Source organism: Tamandua tetradactyla, chromosome X (genome assembly GCF_023851605.1).
Source record: "Tamandua tetradactyla isolate mTamTet1 chromosome X, mTamTet1.pri, whole genome shotgun sequence".
Taxonomy (NCBI): Eukaryota; Metazoa; Chordata; class Mammalia; order Pilosa; family Myrmecophagidae; genus Tamandua; species Tamandua tetradactyla.
Window position 1 is genome coordinate 101,004,124 of NC_135353.1, and position 14,332 is coordinate 101,018,455.

General features: G+C 37.7%; 1 protein-coding gene across 3 annotated transcripts in view; it reads left to right on the forward strand.

The window, feature by feature from the left end:
* TEX11 (testis expressed 11) overlaps positions 1 to 14,332 on the forward strand; it is a 483,245-nt gene that overhangs the window by 257,124 nt on the left and 211,789 nt on the right. For all 3 annotated transcript variants that reach the window (XM_077147058.1, XM_077147060.1, XM_077147059.1), the window contains exons 14-15: positions 11,038 to 11,189; positions 13,612 to 13,697. In XM_077147058.1, the coding sequence (XP_077003173.1) occupies positions 11,038 to 11,189; positions 13,612 to 13,697 (238 nt within the window). The remainder of the gene's footprint in view (positions 1 to 11,037; positions 11,190 to 13,611; positions 13,698 to 14,332) is intronic.

Genomic DNA, 14,332 nt, shown 5'->3' on the forward strand with positions numbered 1-14,332 from the left:
GATATCTTGATTGATTTACTTTGGGAGTTGATTTCTTTCAGTAGTCTAAGGCCTTGTGTTTGCACAGGGTGGAGCCTCCACAGGGTGAAACACTAAGTACAGTGATTTCTTTCAGGGCAGGTGAGGTCACAGGCTGGGGATATCATATGCTGGTGCTTGTGAACATGGGCGCCCAACAGCCAGGGAGGACGTAACTGTGTGGGTACACCGGTCTGGGGGACGAAACCCTGGTGTGCGGTGGTCTAAGGCATAGGGCCCTTTGTGAGCATGCATAGAGCTGTGGCAGCAGATTGGCGTTACTCCTTCATGGATTGGGAGCAGATGCGACCCAGCTATGCAGGTCGGCACTTTCTCAGAGCTGGGAAGTAAGGCTGAGGACTGTGCACATGCACCCTTCTAGGACTGCTGTAACGTGCAGTTCCCAGAGCTAAATGATGTGATTGGGGGCCTGTGCCCATGCCCTAAACAGATGCACTGAGCTCAGGGAGGGCTGGGTGAGGCTATGCAACACTGTGGGCCGTGGAGGGGGTGTTGGGGGCAGTTGAGGTAGCCTAGGTATGGAGGTTAGTGCCCACAACCTTTATGCGCTAACAGCCTGCAGGGAACAGAGGAGCACTCTTGGGAGGGGTGTAGGAGAGGTGGGTTGGCCTGCACTTGGGGTGGGGGTGTGGGGCAGGTATGTGCACAGGGTCTTGTCGGGTGGGGGCGCCTGGATCATGGGGAATGGGAGCAGGTGAGGGGGTTCAGGTGCATGAGGTGTGGGGTGAGTCACCGGTCACGGGTCTGCACCAGTCAGGGTAGCACACCCAAGGAACTTGGCCTGGCTTTCTTCCTAGTCCCGTGTACCCATCAGTGCAGTCCCATGGGTTCCATGGCTCCACACCTCCGTGCCAGTCTCCAGCTTTCTCCCTGTCAGTTCCTTGGCCTCTGCAATCAGGGCTACCACATGTGGTACAGAAGGCTCTCCCAGGTCAGCCGCACTCCTGAATTGCTGCCTCAGTCGCCCTCCTGTCCCTTCTCTAACTTTTCCATGGAGCAGGTCTAATCTCAAGCTGCTCTAGTCGGCCATCTTCCTGGAAGTCCTCACTTTTTCTTTATTGCAACTTCCTTTTTCTATATAGTTGATTTTTGTGATTAATCTGATTTCCTTCCCATTTCTGTTTTTGTATATTTTTCAAATGCTCTCTTTTGGCTTACCCTAGAGTTTGTAATTTGAAAAGATATCAATTTAGCTCCAAACTGGCATATACATTGTTGCCATATTCCTCTATTTCCCCTCTTTATGCTCTTTTTTCCTCACCTTAGCTCTTTATATTTTGCATGTGTATTATCAGGAAATATGCTTTTTCTTGTTTTATTGTATTCTGACTCTTATAGGAGTTAAAGAGTGGAGTTGTATATTGAGGATACAGTACCATTTGGTTTTGCATTTTCTCCTTTATTTACCTTTCCTGAAGATCTGCATTTCTGTGCACTACTCTAAGCCTGTACCCTCCTGTCTTTTCCTTTCAACCTATACAACTTCCTCTAGTAATTCTTGGAAGGCAGGTTTTTAAATGAAATTTCTGTTTCTGTTTATCTGTGAATATTTTAAACTCTCCCTCATTTTTGCCAGATAAAGATTTTTTGATTCGCAGTTTTTGCTTGCAGTACCTTAAATATATCACCATTGCCTTCTTTCCTGCATGTTTTCTGTGATGAGAAATCAATACTTAGTCTCATTGAGGGTCCCTTGTATGTGACGAGTCACTTTTCTCTTGCCGCTTCCATTATCCTCCCTTTATCTTTGTCATTTGCCATTCTGATTAGTATGTGTCTCAGAGTAGATCTGTTAGAGTTTAGTATGTTTGGAGTACATTTAACTTCTTGGACATGTGTATTTATGTTTTTCATGATAGTTGGGAAATTTTCAGCCATTGTTTCCTCAAATATTCTTTCTACCCCTTTTCTCTTCTCCTTCTGGGCCACCCATCCTGCATATGTTTGTATGCTTCATGCTGCACAGAAATCTGAAGCACTGCTCAATTTTTTTATGTTCTTTTCTCTGTTCTTCCAGCTATAAGATTTTGATTGTCTTTCCTTCTGTTTCACTGATTCTTCTATATTTTCAGATCTACCACTGTATGCCTCTAGTATATTTTTAATCTCCATTATTGTGCCTTTCATCCCCACAATTTCTGTTTCTTTTTAAACTTTCAAATTCTTTCTTATTATTACACATTATCTTCTTAATATCCTTTAGCTCTGTATCCGTGTTTTCCTACATCTCCTGGAATTGTTTTTGGAGATTTCTTTCAGTAGTTCCAAATTCTGTGTTTCTTCCCTCAATTGAGCCATACCTTACTGTTTCTTAGTATGGCTCATAATGTTTTGCTGATGTCTGGGTTCCTGATTTTTAAAAAATTTTTTTGTTGTTGTTGGCATGGGCAGGCTCTGGAAATCGATCCTGGGTCTCTGGTGTGGCAGGTGAGAATTCTGCCACTGAGCCACCATTGCACCGCCCTCTGATTATTTTTATATGTTAACTCTGAATGCCAGTTTTTCCCTCTTGTCTAGGGTTTTATTCTTGACTGGCATTCTATTAAGGCTCTTCATTGAAGTTTGTTCCAACTTATTCCAGATCTTTATCATAGCCCATATTTAACTGTTTTTCAGATTTTCTCAGCTCTTCTTCATGTAATTCCCTGGTATAAAGTCCAATTTTTAATGTTGCACTTTTTGTGTAAATATTTCACCTGCAAGGGAAAGATTCCTTTCTTCTCTTCCTTCTCCAGGAATCTGCTTGTTTTTTGTGCAGAATTTTCTCCATAGCTCCATGATTTGTTTAAATTCTCTCTCCCACTCAGTGTCCCTTTTTCTTTACCCTTTTCAGTTCTGAGACCCATCCTGTCTTATAGCAGTAGTCTCAGCCACCTTTTTTTTCCTGTGAGGCTTTTCTGCCTCTTTTTTTCCTTCCATTTTGGTATCCTGCCCTGGAGTCCTGGATGGTGTCAATACAGAAAGGTGAGTCAGTCCAGAAAGGTCTGTTTTAGATTTAGGTGGTCCAGGAAACACAGACTGGATTGAATGTGCCCACCTCTTGCCAACAGTTTTTCTATAGCTACGGTCATTTCTTTTTTCACTTCTCTGGGGATCCTCTTTTATGTGTTATTTCTCAGCTGCTTGTGTTCCACCCTGGGTCCCTGAAGACTTAAATCCCTGTGCCTGGAATTTCACAGGGGTCTAATTCGTTTCTGGGAGTGACTGTGTGGTCTACATCCTTAGCAGGAGGGATCCAGACCGTGCTGTCTTTGTGCAGTTTCCAAAGTGTATGGAACTGAGGGAGGGGGAAGGGTCTGAACCAGAGATTCCGGAATAATAATCTCCTACTTGACCTTGGAGAAATAACTTTTTCCTTGATCCAACACTTGTGGCCACTTATGGATTACTTTTCCAGTCTCTATCATTCTCTATAGTTCTAAGTAATTTGGATTTGCCCTTTTATTTGTTGATTCTGAGGAGAGAATTTTCCAGGGGGTGTCTTACATCACCATTTTGATTATTTCACTCATTTCTACCATTTTTTTAAGTCACCTTTTCTTGATCCAGCACTTACATAGTTACTGTAACCTTTTAATTGTTTTCTGGAATTTTGAGGAAGATGACCATGCCACATTCTGTTAGGTACTCAAAGTTTCTAAGGGAATGAAACCCTCAAGCATCTTACACTGCCTTCTTGGTTCTGAATCAATCTCCTTTCTGTTTTCTTGTGGCTTAGTTTCTTTTTTATTGTGAATAATACTCCATTTTATGGATGTACTATAGTTTGTTTTTACATTCACCTGTTGAAGTTCATCTTTGGTTTTTCCCATTTTGGACGATTATGAAAAAAGACAATAAAAATTCACATGCAGGTTTTTGGGTGGATATGTTTTTATATGAAGTGAGTAAATACCTCTGAGTGGAAATTACTGTTATGGGCAAGTGTCATTACTCTCTCAGTTCTTTTAAAAGTTTTTTTGTTTTGTTTTAGCTTTTAGAAGTTTGACTATGATATGTCTTGGGAAATTTCTTTGGAGTTATTCTATTTGGAATTTGCTCAGATTTTTTATTTTCAAATTTATGATTTTTGCTGAATTTTGGAAGTTTCCAGATGTTACTTTTTAAAAATAATTTCCCTTTGTGCATTCTTTCTCCTCTCCTTCCAGTATTGTGATGACGGAAAGGTTTAATTTTTTTATTATCATCCAAGAGGTCTCTTAAAGCTCCATTCAGTTTTGTTATGTTTTGTTTTGTTTTGAAATCTATTTTCTCTCATTGTTCAGATTGAGTTATTTCTATTCTATTTCCTTTTCTCTAATTTCTATTCTATTATGTTTTATCTTCCCTGATTCTTTCCTCTGTCCTCTCCATTCTGCTGTTGAGACCATCTATTGAGTTTTTTAAAAGTTTGCTTTTTTGTATATTTCATTTCCTGTGTGTTATAAAAAGCTTCCATGAGCTCAGTGGCTTTACAGTACAAATTTATTCTATCAAAGTTCTCGAGGCTAGAATTCTGTAAACATGTTGTTGACAGAGCCACACTCCCTCAGAAGGCTCTCAGGAAGAATGCATTCCTTGCCTTTTCTGGCTTCTGGTGGGTACCATAATTCCTTGACTTGCAGCTGCATAATTCTAGTCTCTGCTTCTGTGTTCACATTGCCTCTTCCTCTAGTGTCTGCATAACATCCCTCTGCCTCTCTCTTACAAGGAGTCTTATGGCGTATAGGTAATCCTAGATAATACTTTATCTTAAAATCCTTATCTTAATTCAATCTGAAAAGACTTTTTCTCCCAAATAAGGTAACAAGTACAGATTCTGGTGATTAGAAGATATGGACATATCTTTGGAAGTCATTATCAACCTACATATTGTATTTTTTAGTTCTAAAATATCCCTTTGGTACTTTGCTGTATCTTCTGTTTCTTTTCTGATTCTGTTTCTTTGCTGATGCTTTTCTACTTTTCATTTGTTTCTAGAATGTTCTTTTTTGCTCCTTGAAACTATTTTATGATCACTGTTGTAAAATCCTTCTGAGATAATTTTGTCTTTGTCCTAGTATAGTGAGTAATTTTTTATTGAAACCTGAACATTTTGAATGTCATTTTGCAGATTTTGGACCTTAGTCAAACCTGGTTTAGCTGACCTTCTCTGACATTGACCTAGTAGGGGAAACAGGATCACCACAATGTTAATGCTAGGTAGGATGGAATTCTAGATTTTCCATTTGCCTTTCATTGACACCTGGAGAAAGGGAACATCCTATTTACTACTGAGTGGGGGGAGGGGAATTTTTACTCCCCACTAAACCTTCACTGATACCACTTGGCTTGGAGGAGCAAACATTCCTTGTTACAGCTGCATGTGATCCCCACTGACATTGCTTGTGGGTCACCTCTTTGCCATTAGATGTTGGTGAAAGTCCTGTCTCTGCAGTTGACCACCTCCAACACTGTGTCAGCTTGGGAAATGTTCTAGTTTGCTAGGCTGCCAAAAGCAGATACCATAAAATGGTTTGGCTTTTAACCATGGGAATTTATGAGCTTACATGCTTATAGTTCTTAGGCTTTGACAATGTCCAAATCAAGGCATCATCTAGACAATGCCTTCTTCCTGAAGACTGGCTGCCGGCATTCCTGGATTTCTCTGTTTATCCTGGACTCCTCTATCACATGGCAACACACATGTTGGCATCCCTTGGTCGCTCTCTTCTGTTTTAGGTTATGATGCCTTCACCTTCCTGCTTACATGAATTTCTCTCTCTTTGTCTGAATTTCATTCTCTTGTAGAGGACTCCAGTAAGAACTAAGACCCATCCTGAATGAGGTTAGTCACACCTTGTGTTACTTTGCATGCTGCCAGAATGCAATATACCAACTAGAACTGTTTTTAAAGGGGGGATTTAATTAGTTATAAGTTTACAGTTGTAAGTCTATAGAAATGTCTAAATTAAGGCACCAACAAGAGTTTACCTTCACTCAAGAAAGGCCAGTGGGTCAGGAACACCTTTGTCAGCTGGGTAGTCACATGGCTAACATCTGCTAGTCCTTTGCTCCTGGGCTCCATTGCATTCAGACCATTTCTGTGGGGGTTCCCTACTTTTCTTCTCGAGAGCTGACTTCCATCTCTAGGCTTCCCTTGGCTCTCTCCAGGTTCTAGCTTGCTTAACATCTCATGGTGATGTCTGCTGGGCTCTGAGCATCTCCAAACCCACACCTTAACTTAATTAGACTCACCGAAAGATTCTGCTTACAATGGGTCCACACCCACAGGAATGACTGACTTTAAGATCATACTTTTCTAGGGACATACTGCTCCAAACCACCACAGAAGAGGAAAGGCAACTCATTACCACCAGGTGGGATTGGAATCCCAGGTTCACCATATTGTCTCCTCTGTCACCATGCGCATGGGGTGAGAGACTTCTTTACCACCTGGCAGTGATGAAAGTTCTGAATCCCCATGTGGTCTTTTTTAATAACACCCTGGTGAGGTTGTTAGGGTGCCTCATTACAACCCAGTTAAAATAGAAGTCTAAACTCTACTCAGTTTTTTCCTGACAGGGATGGGAATAGGGCCCCAGTTTTCTCTGTGGTGTTTCACTGGAACCAAACTGTTATTGTCCATCTATTGCAGTCATTTTAGACTTCCCCTTTCCCAGCCTTTTGGCTATAAAGGGCATGCTCTTATTGAAACTTTTGTTCTCTGCACTCATTGGTGCTTTCTGATTCTAGGCACCCAGTTTGGAATATAAGCAGAAGGAAAAACCAGGGATTCATCATCATGTCATTCCTTGGGTTCCTAGGTCCCTAGTTAATCTTCTTTTCTTCACCTCTTAGAGTCTTCCTATGCTTGTTTTATATATAATGTCAAGAGTTTTAGCTGTACTTAGTGTATCTACTCCAGTTTTCTGGAAGTAGAAGTTTACAGTATGCATGTTAATAGTCATTTAATGTGTTACAAATAATAGTAATTTAATAATTTATTAATTATTTCTAATATCCCAGAATTTGTGACAATTTTTCCTAGAGAAGCATAGAAGAGATTTTATGGTATATAACATTCATCAACAATTTCTTAAAATCAATGGGAAAAAAAGAAAAGTATATGCCCTGGTTTTTCATCTTGCGACTAAAATTTTATAAATAGATAAGCTTGAAATTAGGAGAGAAGATGCTATCTTGAGTGTATACGTGACTAATAATGTATTATTAGTCTAAATATGAAATTTATTACTTGGGCAAAGGAAATATGGTGGCATATTCCTGATAGCAGTTCACACAACTTTACTAGATTGTAATTGTCAGCACCTTTTTTTTTCATTTTTGCCATTTAAGCAGATCTGGTATAGGAAGAGGAGAAGTGAATTAAAAGTGATGTATAGTTAACTTGAATTAATGAAAACACTTAATGGTAATTTGAATCATTTTGCTTGGTGTATTAGTTTGCTAAGCTGCCGGAATGCAATACACCAGAAATGGAACAGCTTTTAAAAGAGGAATTTATTAAGTTGCATGTTTACAGTTCTAGTGCTGAGAAAATGTCCAAATTAAGGCACCAACAAGAGGTTATCTTCACTCAAGAAAGGTTGATGCCATCTGGAACACCTCTGTCAGCTAGGAAGGCGTGTGACTGGCATCTGCTAGTCCCTTGCTCCTGGGCACCATTGCTTTCAGCTCTATTTCCAGTGAGGCTTCCTCATGTGGCATCTGTAGGCCTTCCCTTAGTTACCCCAGGACACAACTCTGGGTACTGGCTTGCTTAACCTCTCATTGAAAGGCACATGGCAATGTCTGCTGGGCCCTGTGTCTCCTAACGTCTGGGTCTTGTGTTGACTCTGTCAGCTATGAAGCAGCTGTTCTGTAAGCATCTGCATCTAAAATTTCTTCAAAATGTTTCCTCTTTTAAAGAATTCCAGTAAACTAAACAAGACCCACCTTGAATGGGTGGAGTCACATCTCCATCTAATCAAAAGCCACGCCTGCAATTGGGCACACCCTATCTTCATGGAGATAATCTAATCACAAAGCCACATCCACACCTGGGAGTATCACATCTCCATGGAGATAATCTAGTCAAAGGGGTTTCCACCCTACAATATCGAATCAGGATTAAAGAAGATGATTTATGGGGGGTACCCAACGCTTTCAAATCAGCACATTTGGTGTCACATCTGTCACCATTTTGTTGTTGTTACCCTGAAATCACTATCTCAGAAAGTCAGCAGAAAATAGTGGAGAAAATTTGGGGATCAGACAAACCTGGGTCCTACTCATATATGCAACTTTTATTTCTTGACCTTGAATCTGTTTTATGTGCTTTATGTTCTCTCTGAGATTCAACTGAAAAATTAGAATGATGCAACTCACTTTCTGGTGTTAGTATAAAAATTAAATAATGTGTGTATGATGCTTAGCACAACACCTAGCACAGAGCATATACTCAGTTAATATTTGTAACCTTTCATTACTAACTCTCCTTATGATGGTATAAGATTTCTTGAAAGCAGAGAAAATATTCTCTTACTTTTAAGAGCAATATCATATACTACTAAATATTCCATGTTTGTATTGTTGGAAGAAAATTTGGGGTTATTCATGGTGGCAGATTAATTTTATTGGTTTCTGCTTATTTTTCTGTGCCTGACAGAAAGGCCATGTCAAATTTTCCACTTGAGTTTTCTTTTCATATAGATTACTGGATAAAATAAATCTGTGTGAAATGATTTAAAAAAACACATGTATATATTCATACACATATATATATATATATAGTTGTTTTTTTATACCTTGATAGGCTTTTTCTTCTTTTTTTAAGGATGAAAGTGAATACTAGGGGAAGAAAAGGGATGGTAAATATGAATGAATGAAACAGAACTGTAGGCAAAGGCTTCTGATTCAAGATGTTTGAGCATCAAATGGGCAAAAACTGAAGTTTCACTTTGTATATTGCTGGTGGTAGAAATTTAAATAGGTACCACTATTTTGGAGGAGAAATTTGGCAGTATCAAAATTTAAAGTACTCATACTCAGCATTAGTATGAGCATGTCATAATTCACAGGTTTACAGGCATGTTACTGAAGCGTTGCATGTTGTAATAGTGAACATTAAAAATAACTTGAATATCATTAATAGAGGAACAGTTAAGAAAATTATAGTATCTCCACCCTTTGGAATATTATGTGTCAGTTAAAAAGAATAAGGTAGATCTATATGTAATGATTTCTAACACATGTTGCTGAGTTTAAAAAAGAAGCAACTTCTCAGAGATGAATCCAGACCTGGAACCGTGGGATCAATAATTACATCCTGACCAAATGGGGGAAAAGAAGCCTAATTAATAAAGTATCAGTGGCAGAGAGAGTTCTAAGAGTCGAGAGGCTACTCTACAGGTTGCTCTTAGTAGACCTTGATACTTATCAAAACCTGACAACCCCCAACCAGGACCATTCCAGCCAATCCTAAAGAACACCTAGGGCAATTTATAAAATTCCACAAGGGTTCCAGGCACTAGAGTAACTTTCCAGAAACCTACAACCTCCAGATGGGTCCCTGGTCCAGATAAGTCCTGACACCTAGCTCAGCCTCTCCAGAACATCAGATAGTTCCGTGTCCCTACCCCACATTAATGACAGATCCTTCCAATATCAAAAATTTAGAATTGCCATAACCCAAACAGCCCCAGTGAGAAGTATGGAAAGACCAAAGATGATGGTGGAATTATACATAGAAGATAGGGTCCCTGGACCAGGGACATGGGTCCCTGGTCCAGATAAATCCTGAAACCTAGCCCAGCCTCTCCAGAATATCAGATAGTGCCATCTCCCTACCCCATATTAGTGACAGACCGTTCCAATATCAAAAATTTAGAATTGCCATAGCCCAAACAACTCCAATGAGAGATATGGAACGATAAAAGATGATGGTGGAGTTATACAGAGAAGAAAGGATTTAGCAAATTAATATGAATGCTGAATCATTAAATTGATACCTCTTTTAGTCTCCAGTATTTTAGAGCAGTTAGAAGTAAAAACATTAAATTGTGAAATTGTAACCCATGTCAAAATCTGAAATATGTTCTACAACAAATTGTGGTTCTGTGCTTGGAGATTTATAGCTTTTTTGTATATATGTTATTGTTCACAGAAAAAAAAGAAGGAAAAAGAGTCCATTGTAATGATAAAAAAGTATTTAAGCCCTCGAGCCTCCTATATTCTGGAGCAGCTAGAAGGAAAAATATGAGAGGATCGTATGGTAACCTGTGACAAACTCTAGGATCTGTCCTGCAACCACTTGTTGAAGAGTGCTTTGATAACTATTGCTTTTTTATTTCTTTGCTTTTTATATATGTTATGCTATACAATTAAAAAAAATTGTAAGTAGAGGACATGAGAATAAAAAAAGAAGCAACTTATATACCATATGTAATTTATTTTTAAAATCATGTTTCTGTCTGTACAAATATACATATATAAATGCAGAGAGAAGGGACTGAAAAACGTAGTCATGAAACTCAGAAGTGGCCACTTTTGAGAAGGGCTCTAGGATGGGATATAAGATCAAGGGAAATGTCAGTGTTAATTTTACTGTTTGCATTTAAAAATAATCAGAACGTACTGGTACATTGTTTGGGTAATCAAATATAAATAAATAAAGTGTTCTTGGCAGAGGGATCTGGTAAATTTCTAATATCAGCTCATATAACTTTACTGGAAGACAGTTATTAATTTTTTAAAGCTGGCATTGATTCTGGAGAAAAAGCAATAAATTAGATATTAGATAAGAGATTATTAATTATACATTCTTCCTAAAAGGAATGTTTAGGCTTGATATATTAAACTGAAATGAAATTAGATGATTTATTGTAGACAAATAGGCTTGTTTAGAAACTTAATGATACTACCCTACCTCAGATATACTTTTATCTGGTTTGTTTGCTCATACTCAAACTTTAATCCCAGTGACCAAGAAAACAGCTTTTCTATTCACAGCACTTACAATTGTGTTTTATTTAATAGAGAATCTGTTGGTTTTTACTTCCTGAAGATTATCTGTGAACATTTTAAGTCATCAGAAAATATTGGAAAAGCACTATTGCTCCACAGTGACATGCTTTTACAACGGAAGGAAGAACTTCTTGCCAAGGAGATAATTGAGGATATCATTGTAGGTCAGTAGGATTTCTGCAAGTATTTTTAAAAGGTGTTAATCTGCATCTAATTCTAAGGAGGATGTGAAAACAGCAGTAAAATCCTCAGATCAGCTTATTTTTCCTTCCCCCCCCTTCCTATTTTTTCTCCTTAATGGTCTTTTTTTTTTTATGCTGTATGGTGGGGATCACATTTCATTCTTTTTCCATGTGACTTTCCTGTTATTGCAGCACCGTTTGTTGAATTTGGGGGTGGGGGGTGCTGAGAATCAAACATGGGTCTCCTACGTTGCAGGTGAGAATTCTACCACTGAACTACCCTTGCACACACACACCCCTGCCCCAGTGGCCTCTGATTATAATGCCTCACCTGCCCAGAATCCACAAATTTGGCAATGTTAAATGAGAAACTAAGTAAGAAAATCAGAACATCAACAATAGCATTTAACTCTCTTTGCTTAAAACTCGTGTGTAACACAAAATAGTGACGTTAGAGGCCTAATTTCAGGTCCCTAATTTGATCTCAAACTGTGTGCTTTTGGGTAAGCCAACAGTATCTCTGGATCTTGTTTTTTTCAACAGTAAAATGAGGATGGTAAAACTAAGGTTTTGGTGATCGAACTTCTTTTTAGTAGCAAAATCTTTTTGTGAAACAACCCTACATGAACTCCACTCCAAATAACAATAGATTAGAGTTGCTCTAGCTAAGGCACAGATGTAGAGCCAACTTTGCTAAGCCTTCCTCTAACACTCTTTCTCTAAGAGTAACCCCTAAATCCTGAAGAACACAGATAATATAATCCCTTTTTAGAAAATTATCTCCCACAATTTATCCTTCCAGCTCTACACATATATAGAGATATCGTTGAAATGATAGTCACTAAATGTTAACAATGCGGTTTGTTCTGAGTGGTGGTATTGTAAGTAGTTTATTTCTTTTTTCTTTATATAAAATTGTATGGCTTAAATGTTTACAGTAAATAGGTATCATGTTTTTATTTTTAAAAAGTGATTATTTTTCTAAAGGGAAATAATTTGACTTAGATTATCTCGAAGAGCCTTTTGAAGTCTACATTCTATGAATTATATTTTATTGATGACCACTCTCCCTCCAGACGCTCACTAAGAATATGTCCTCACTAACAGTATGTTATTTTTAGACATAATTTTGATAAGCTTGTCTATTTGATTTTCTAACCCTTAATATTTTAATGGTAGTATATTACATATAGCAAGAACCTCTAAAGGGTAATATACAGATAACTTGACCACAAGAAGGAAAAAACTCCATAAATTTTACCAAACATATCCAAATATTTTAAATATATACAGCTATCTGTGGTCATTCAATATAGATGAAAACATCCTGTACTATACTCTAAACAGCTCCCAAAGGCACCACAGTGATATATTAATCATACAATAGCTGCTAGTGTTGTTGAGCTTTAATGATCAAGAAAAGGTTAAATTATGCTTAAGAAATCTAGAAAGTATATTTAAGTGTTAGGAAAATAAAGGAGTTTCATAAAATTATTTTTAATTTTTTTGTAATAATGTTTTATGTTTAAAGAAAATAAACTGTCAACTAACTACAAAACTTGGTTATCCACAATACTCATTTTCCTAAGATTCCAATTAGCCAAAGTTTTATTGTGATAAAGCATTACATGTTCTTTTATATTCTCTAAGTATTGTAGTATTTTAAGTAGGTTTGTACTCTCATGTGAGTATTTTTAACCAAGTCATGGTATGAATTACATTTGCTGACTGGGCTAGGAGGTCAGAGGCTCTCCAAGTTATAATTGAGACTTTTGTGGAAGTTGAGGGCTTAATGCTAAAGGGCTGGAAGAGAAGTGAGGGTTTATAGAATTCTGTCTTCAATTAGAATGCTATTATAGTGTAAGCTTTACCTTAATGTGCTAATGTATTTGAACTCTGTAAATGTCTAGACCAGAAACAATCAGACATGAGATACAATTTAAAGTAATAATATTTATATATAATCATGGCCTTAAAGTATTTTACAAAGGCTTTAAGATATAATTGGCCTTTCTTGTGAACTTGGTCTCATCTACTTAGTACATAACTGTTCAAATACTTCTTATTAATGACTTCTGACATTGCTGTCTGCTCATGTACAATAAGATTATTAAGGCACAAGATGATGATCAAATTTGGACCATGGAATATAAGGTAAAAAGAAACTAGGCTGGGAAGGTATCACAGATTGATGGGAGAATTACTGTGTACCTAGCAAACTATGATTGTATTATATGATCAATTTTGCTAGTAAACCTAAAATTGATTGTGAAACCTGTCTGAGTCTGCTTGTGTTTGTAGACATTACTTGAGCATTATAGGTTCTGTGTATAGCTAGCACTCTTTTTTTAATGTAATATTTAGATACCTGTTTTTAGAGCTTGAGTTTGTTTGTTTTCCTCAGGTCATCAAACTGGAAGACGATTGAAAACAGAATTAATAAGCTGCTTGCATACCATTCTGTGGAAAAAAGCTGCCAGAAGTTTTGAGGTTTGGGAATATCTATTTTCATTCTTTATGTTCCTTCTCTAATCAAATGAACTGTGCTCATTATAAAAATCAGAGAGCATCAAATACTCAAATATCCCCTTTCTCTAAATACTGTCTATTAAATGTTCATAAATAAAAGATGCTAATGGTCATTGAATAAGAGTTTATTCAAAAATAGTGACATGATTCCTACCCATTAGGATCTTGCAATGTACTGAAATTCCATCACTGATGCTAAGATCTAGCAATGTAATTTAGTTTTTCATGAGGTACAAGAAACTCAGAGCGATTTTTTTTCCCTTAATAAAGTTGTTGTGGACATCCACTTCTGACCCACATTGATTAATAGGGATTCGTATTACCTCCTTGTCTGGACAACTGAATAAAAAACTAAAGACAAAATGAATGGAAAAGAAGTTTTTAAGGTACTAGTCATCAGGCAAGAAAGGAGTGATCCCTTGCAGACAGGAAATAAACAAATTGAGCACTAAAACTGCCCAGCTCAATGCCTTGAGTTTTCAAGCTGCAGCCCAGAAACGGGAACTAAGGTGGGGCCAGACACATATTCTGAGTTGAGGGGATAAAGCTGAAAGTCTGGGGAGACCAAGGCAGCTAGAATTCATAGGACCAAGTAC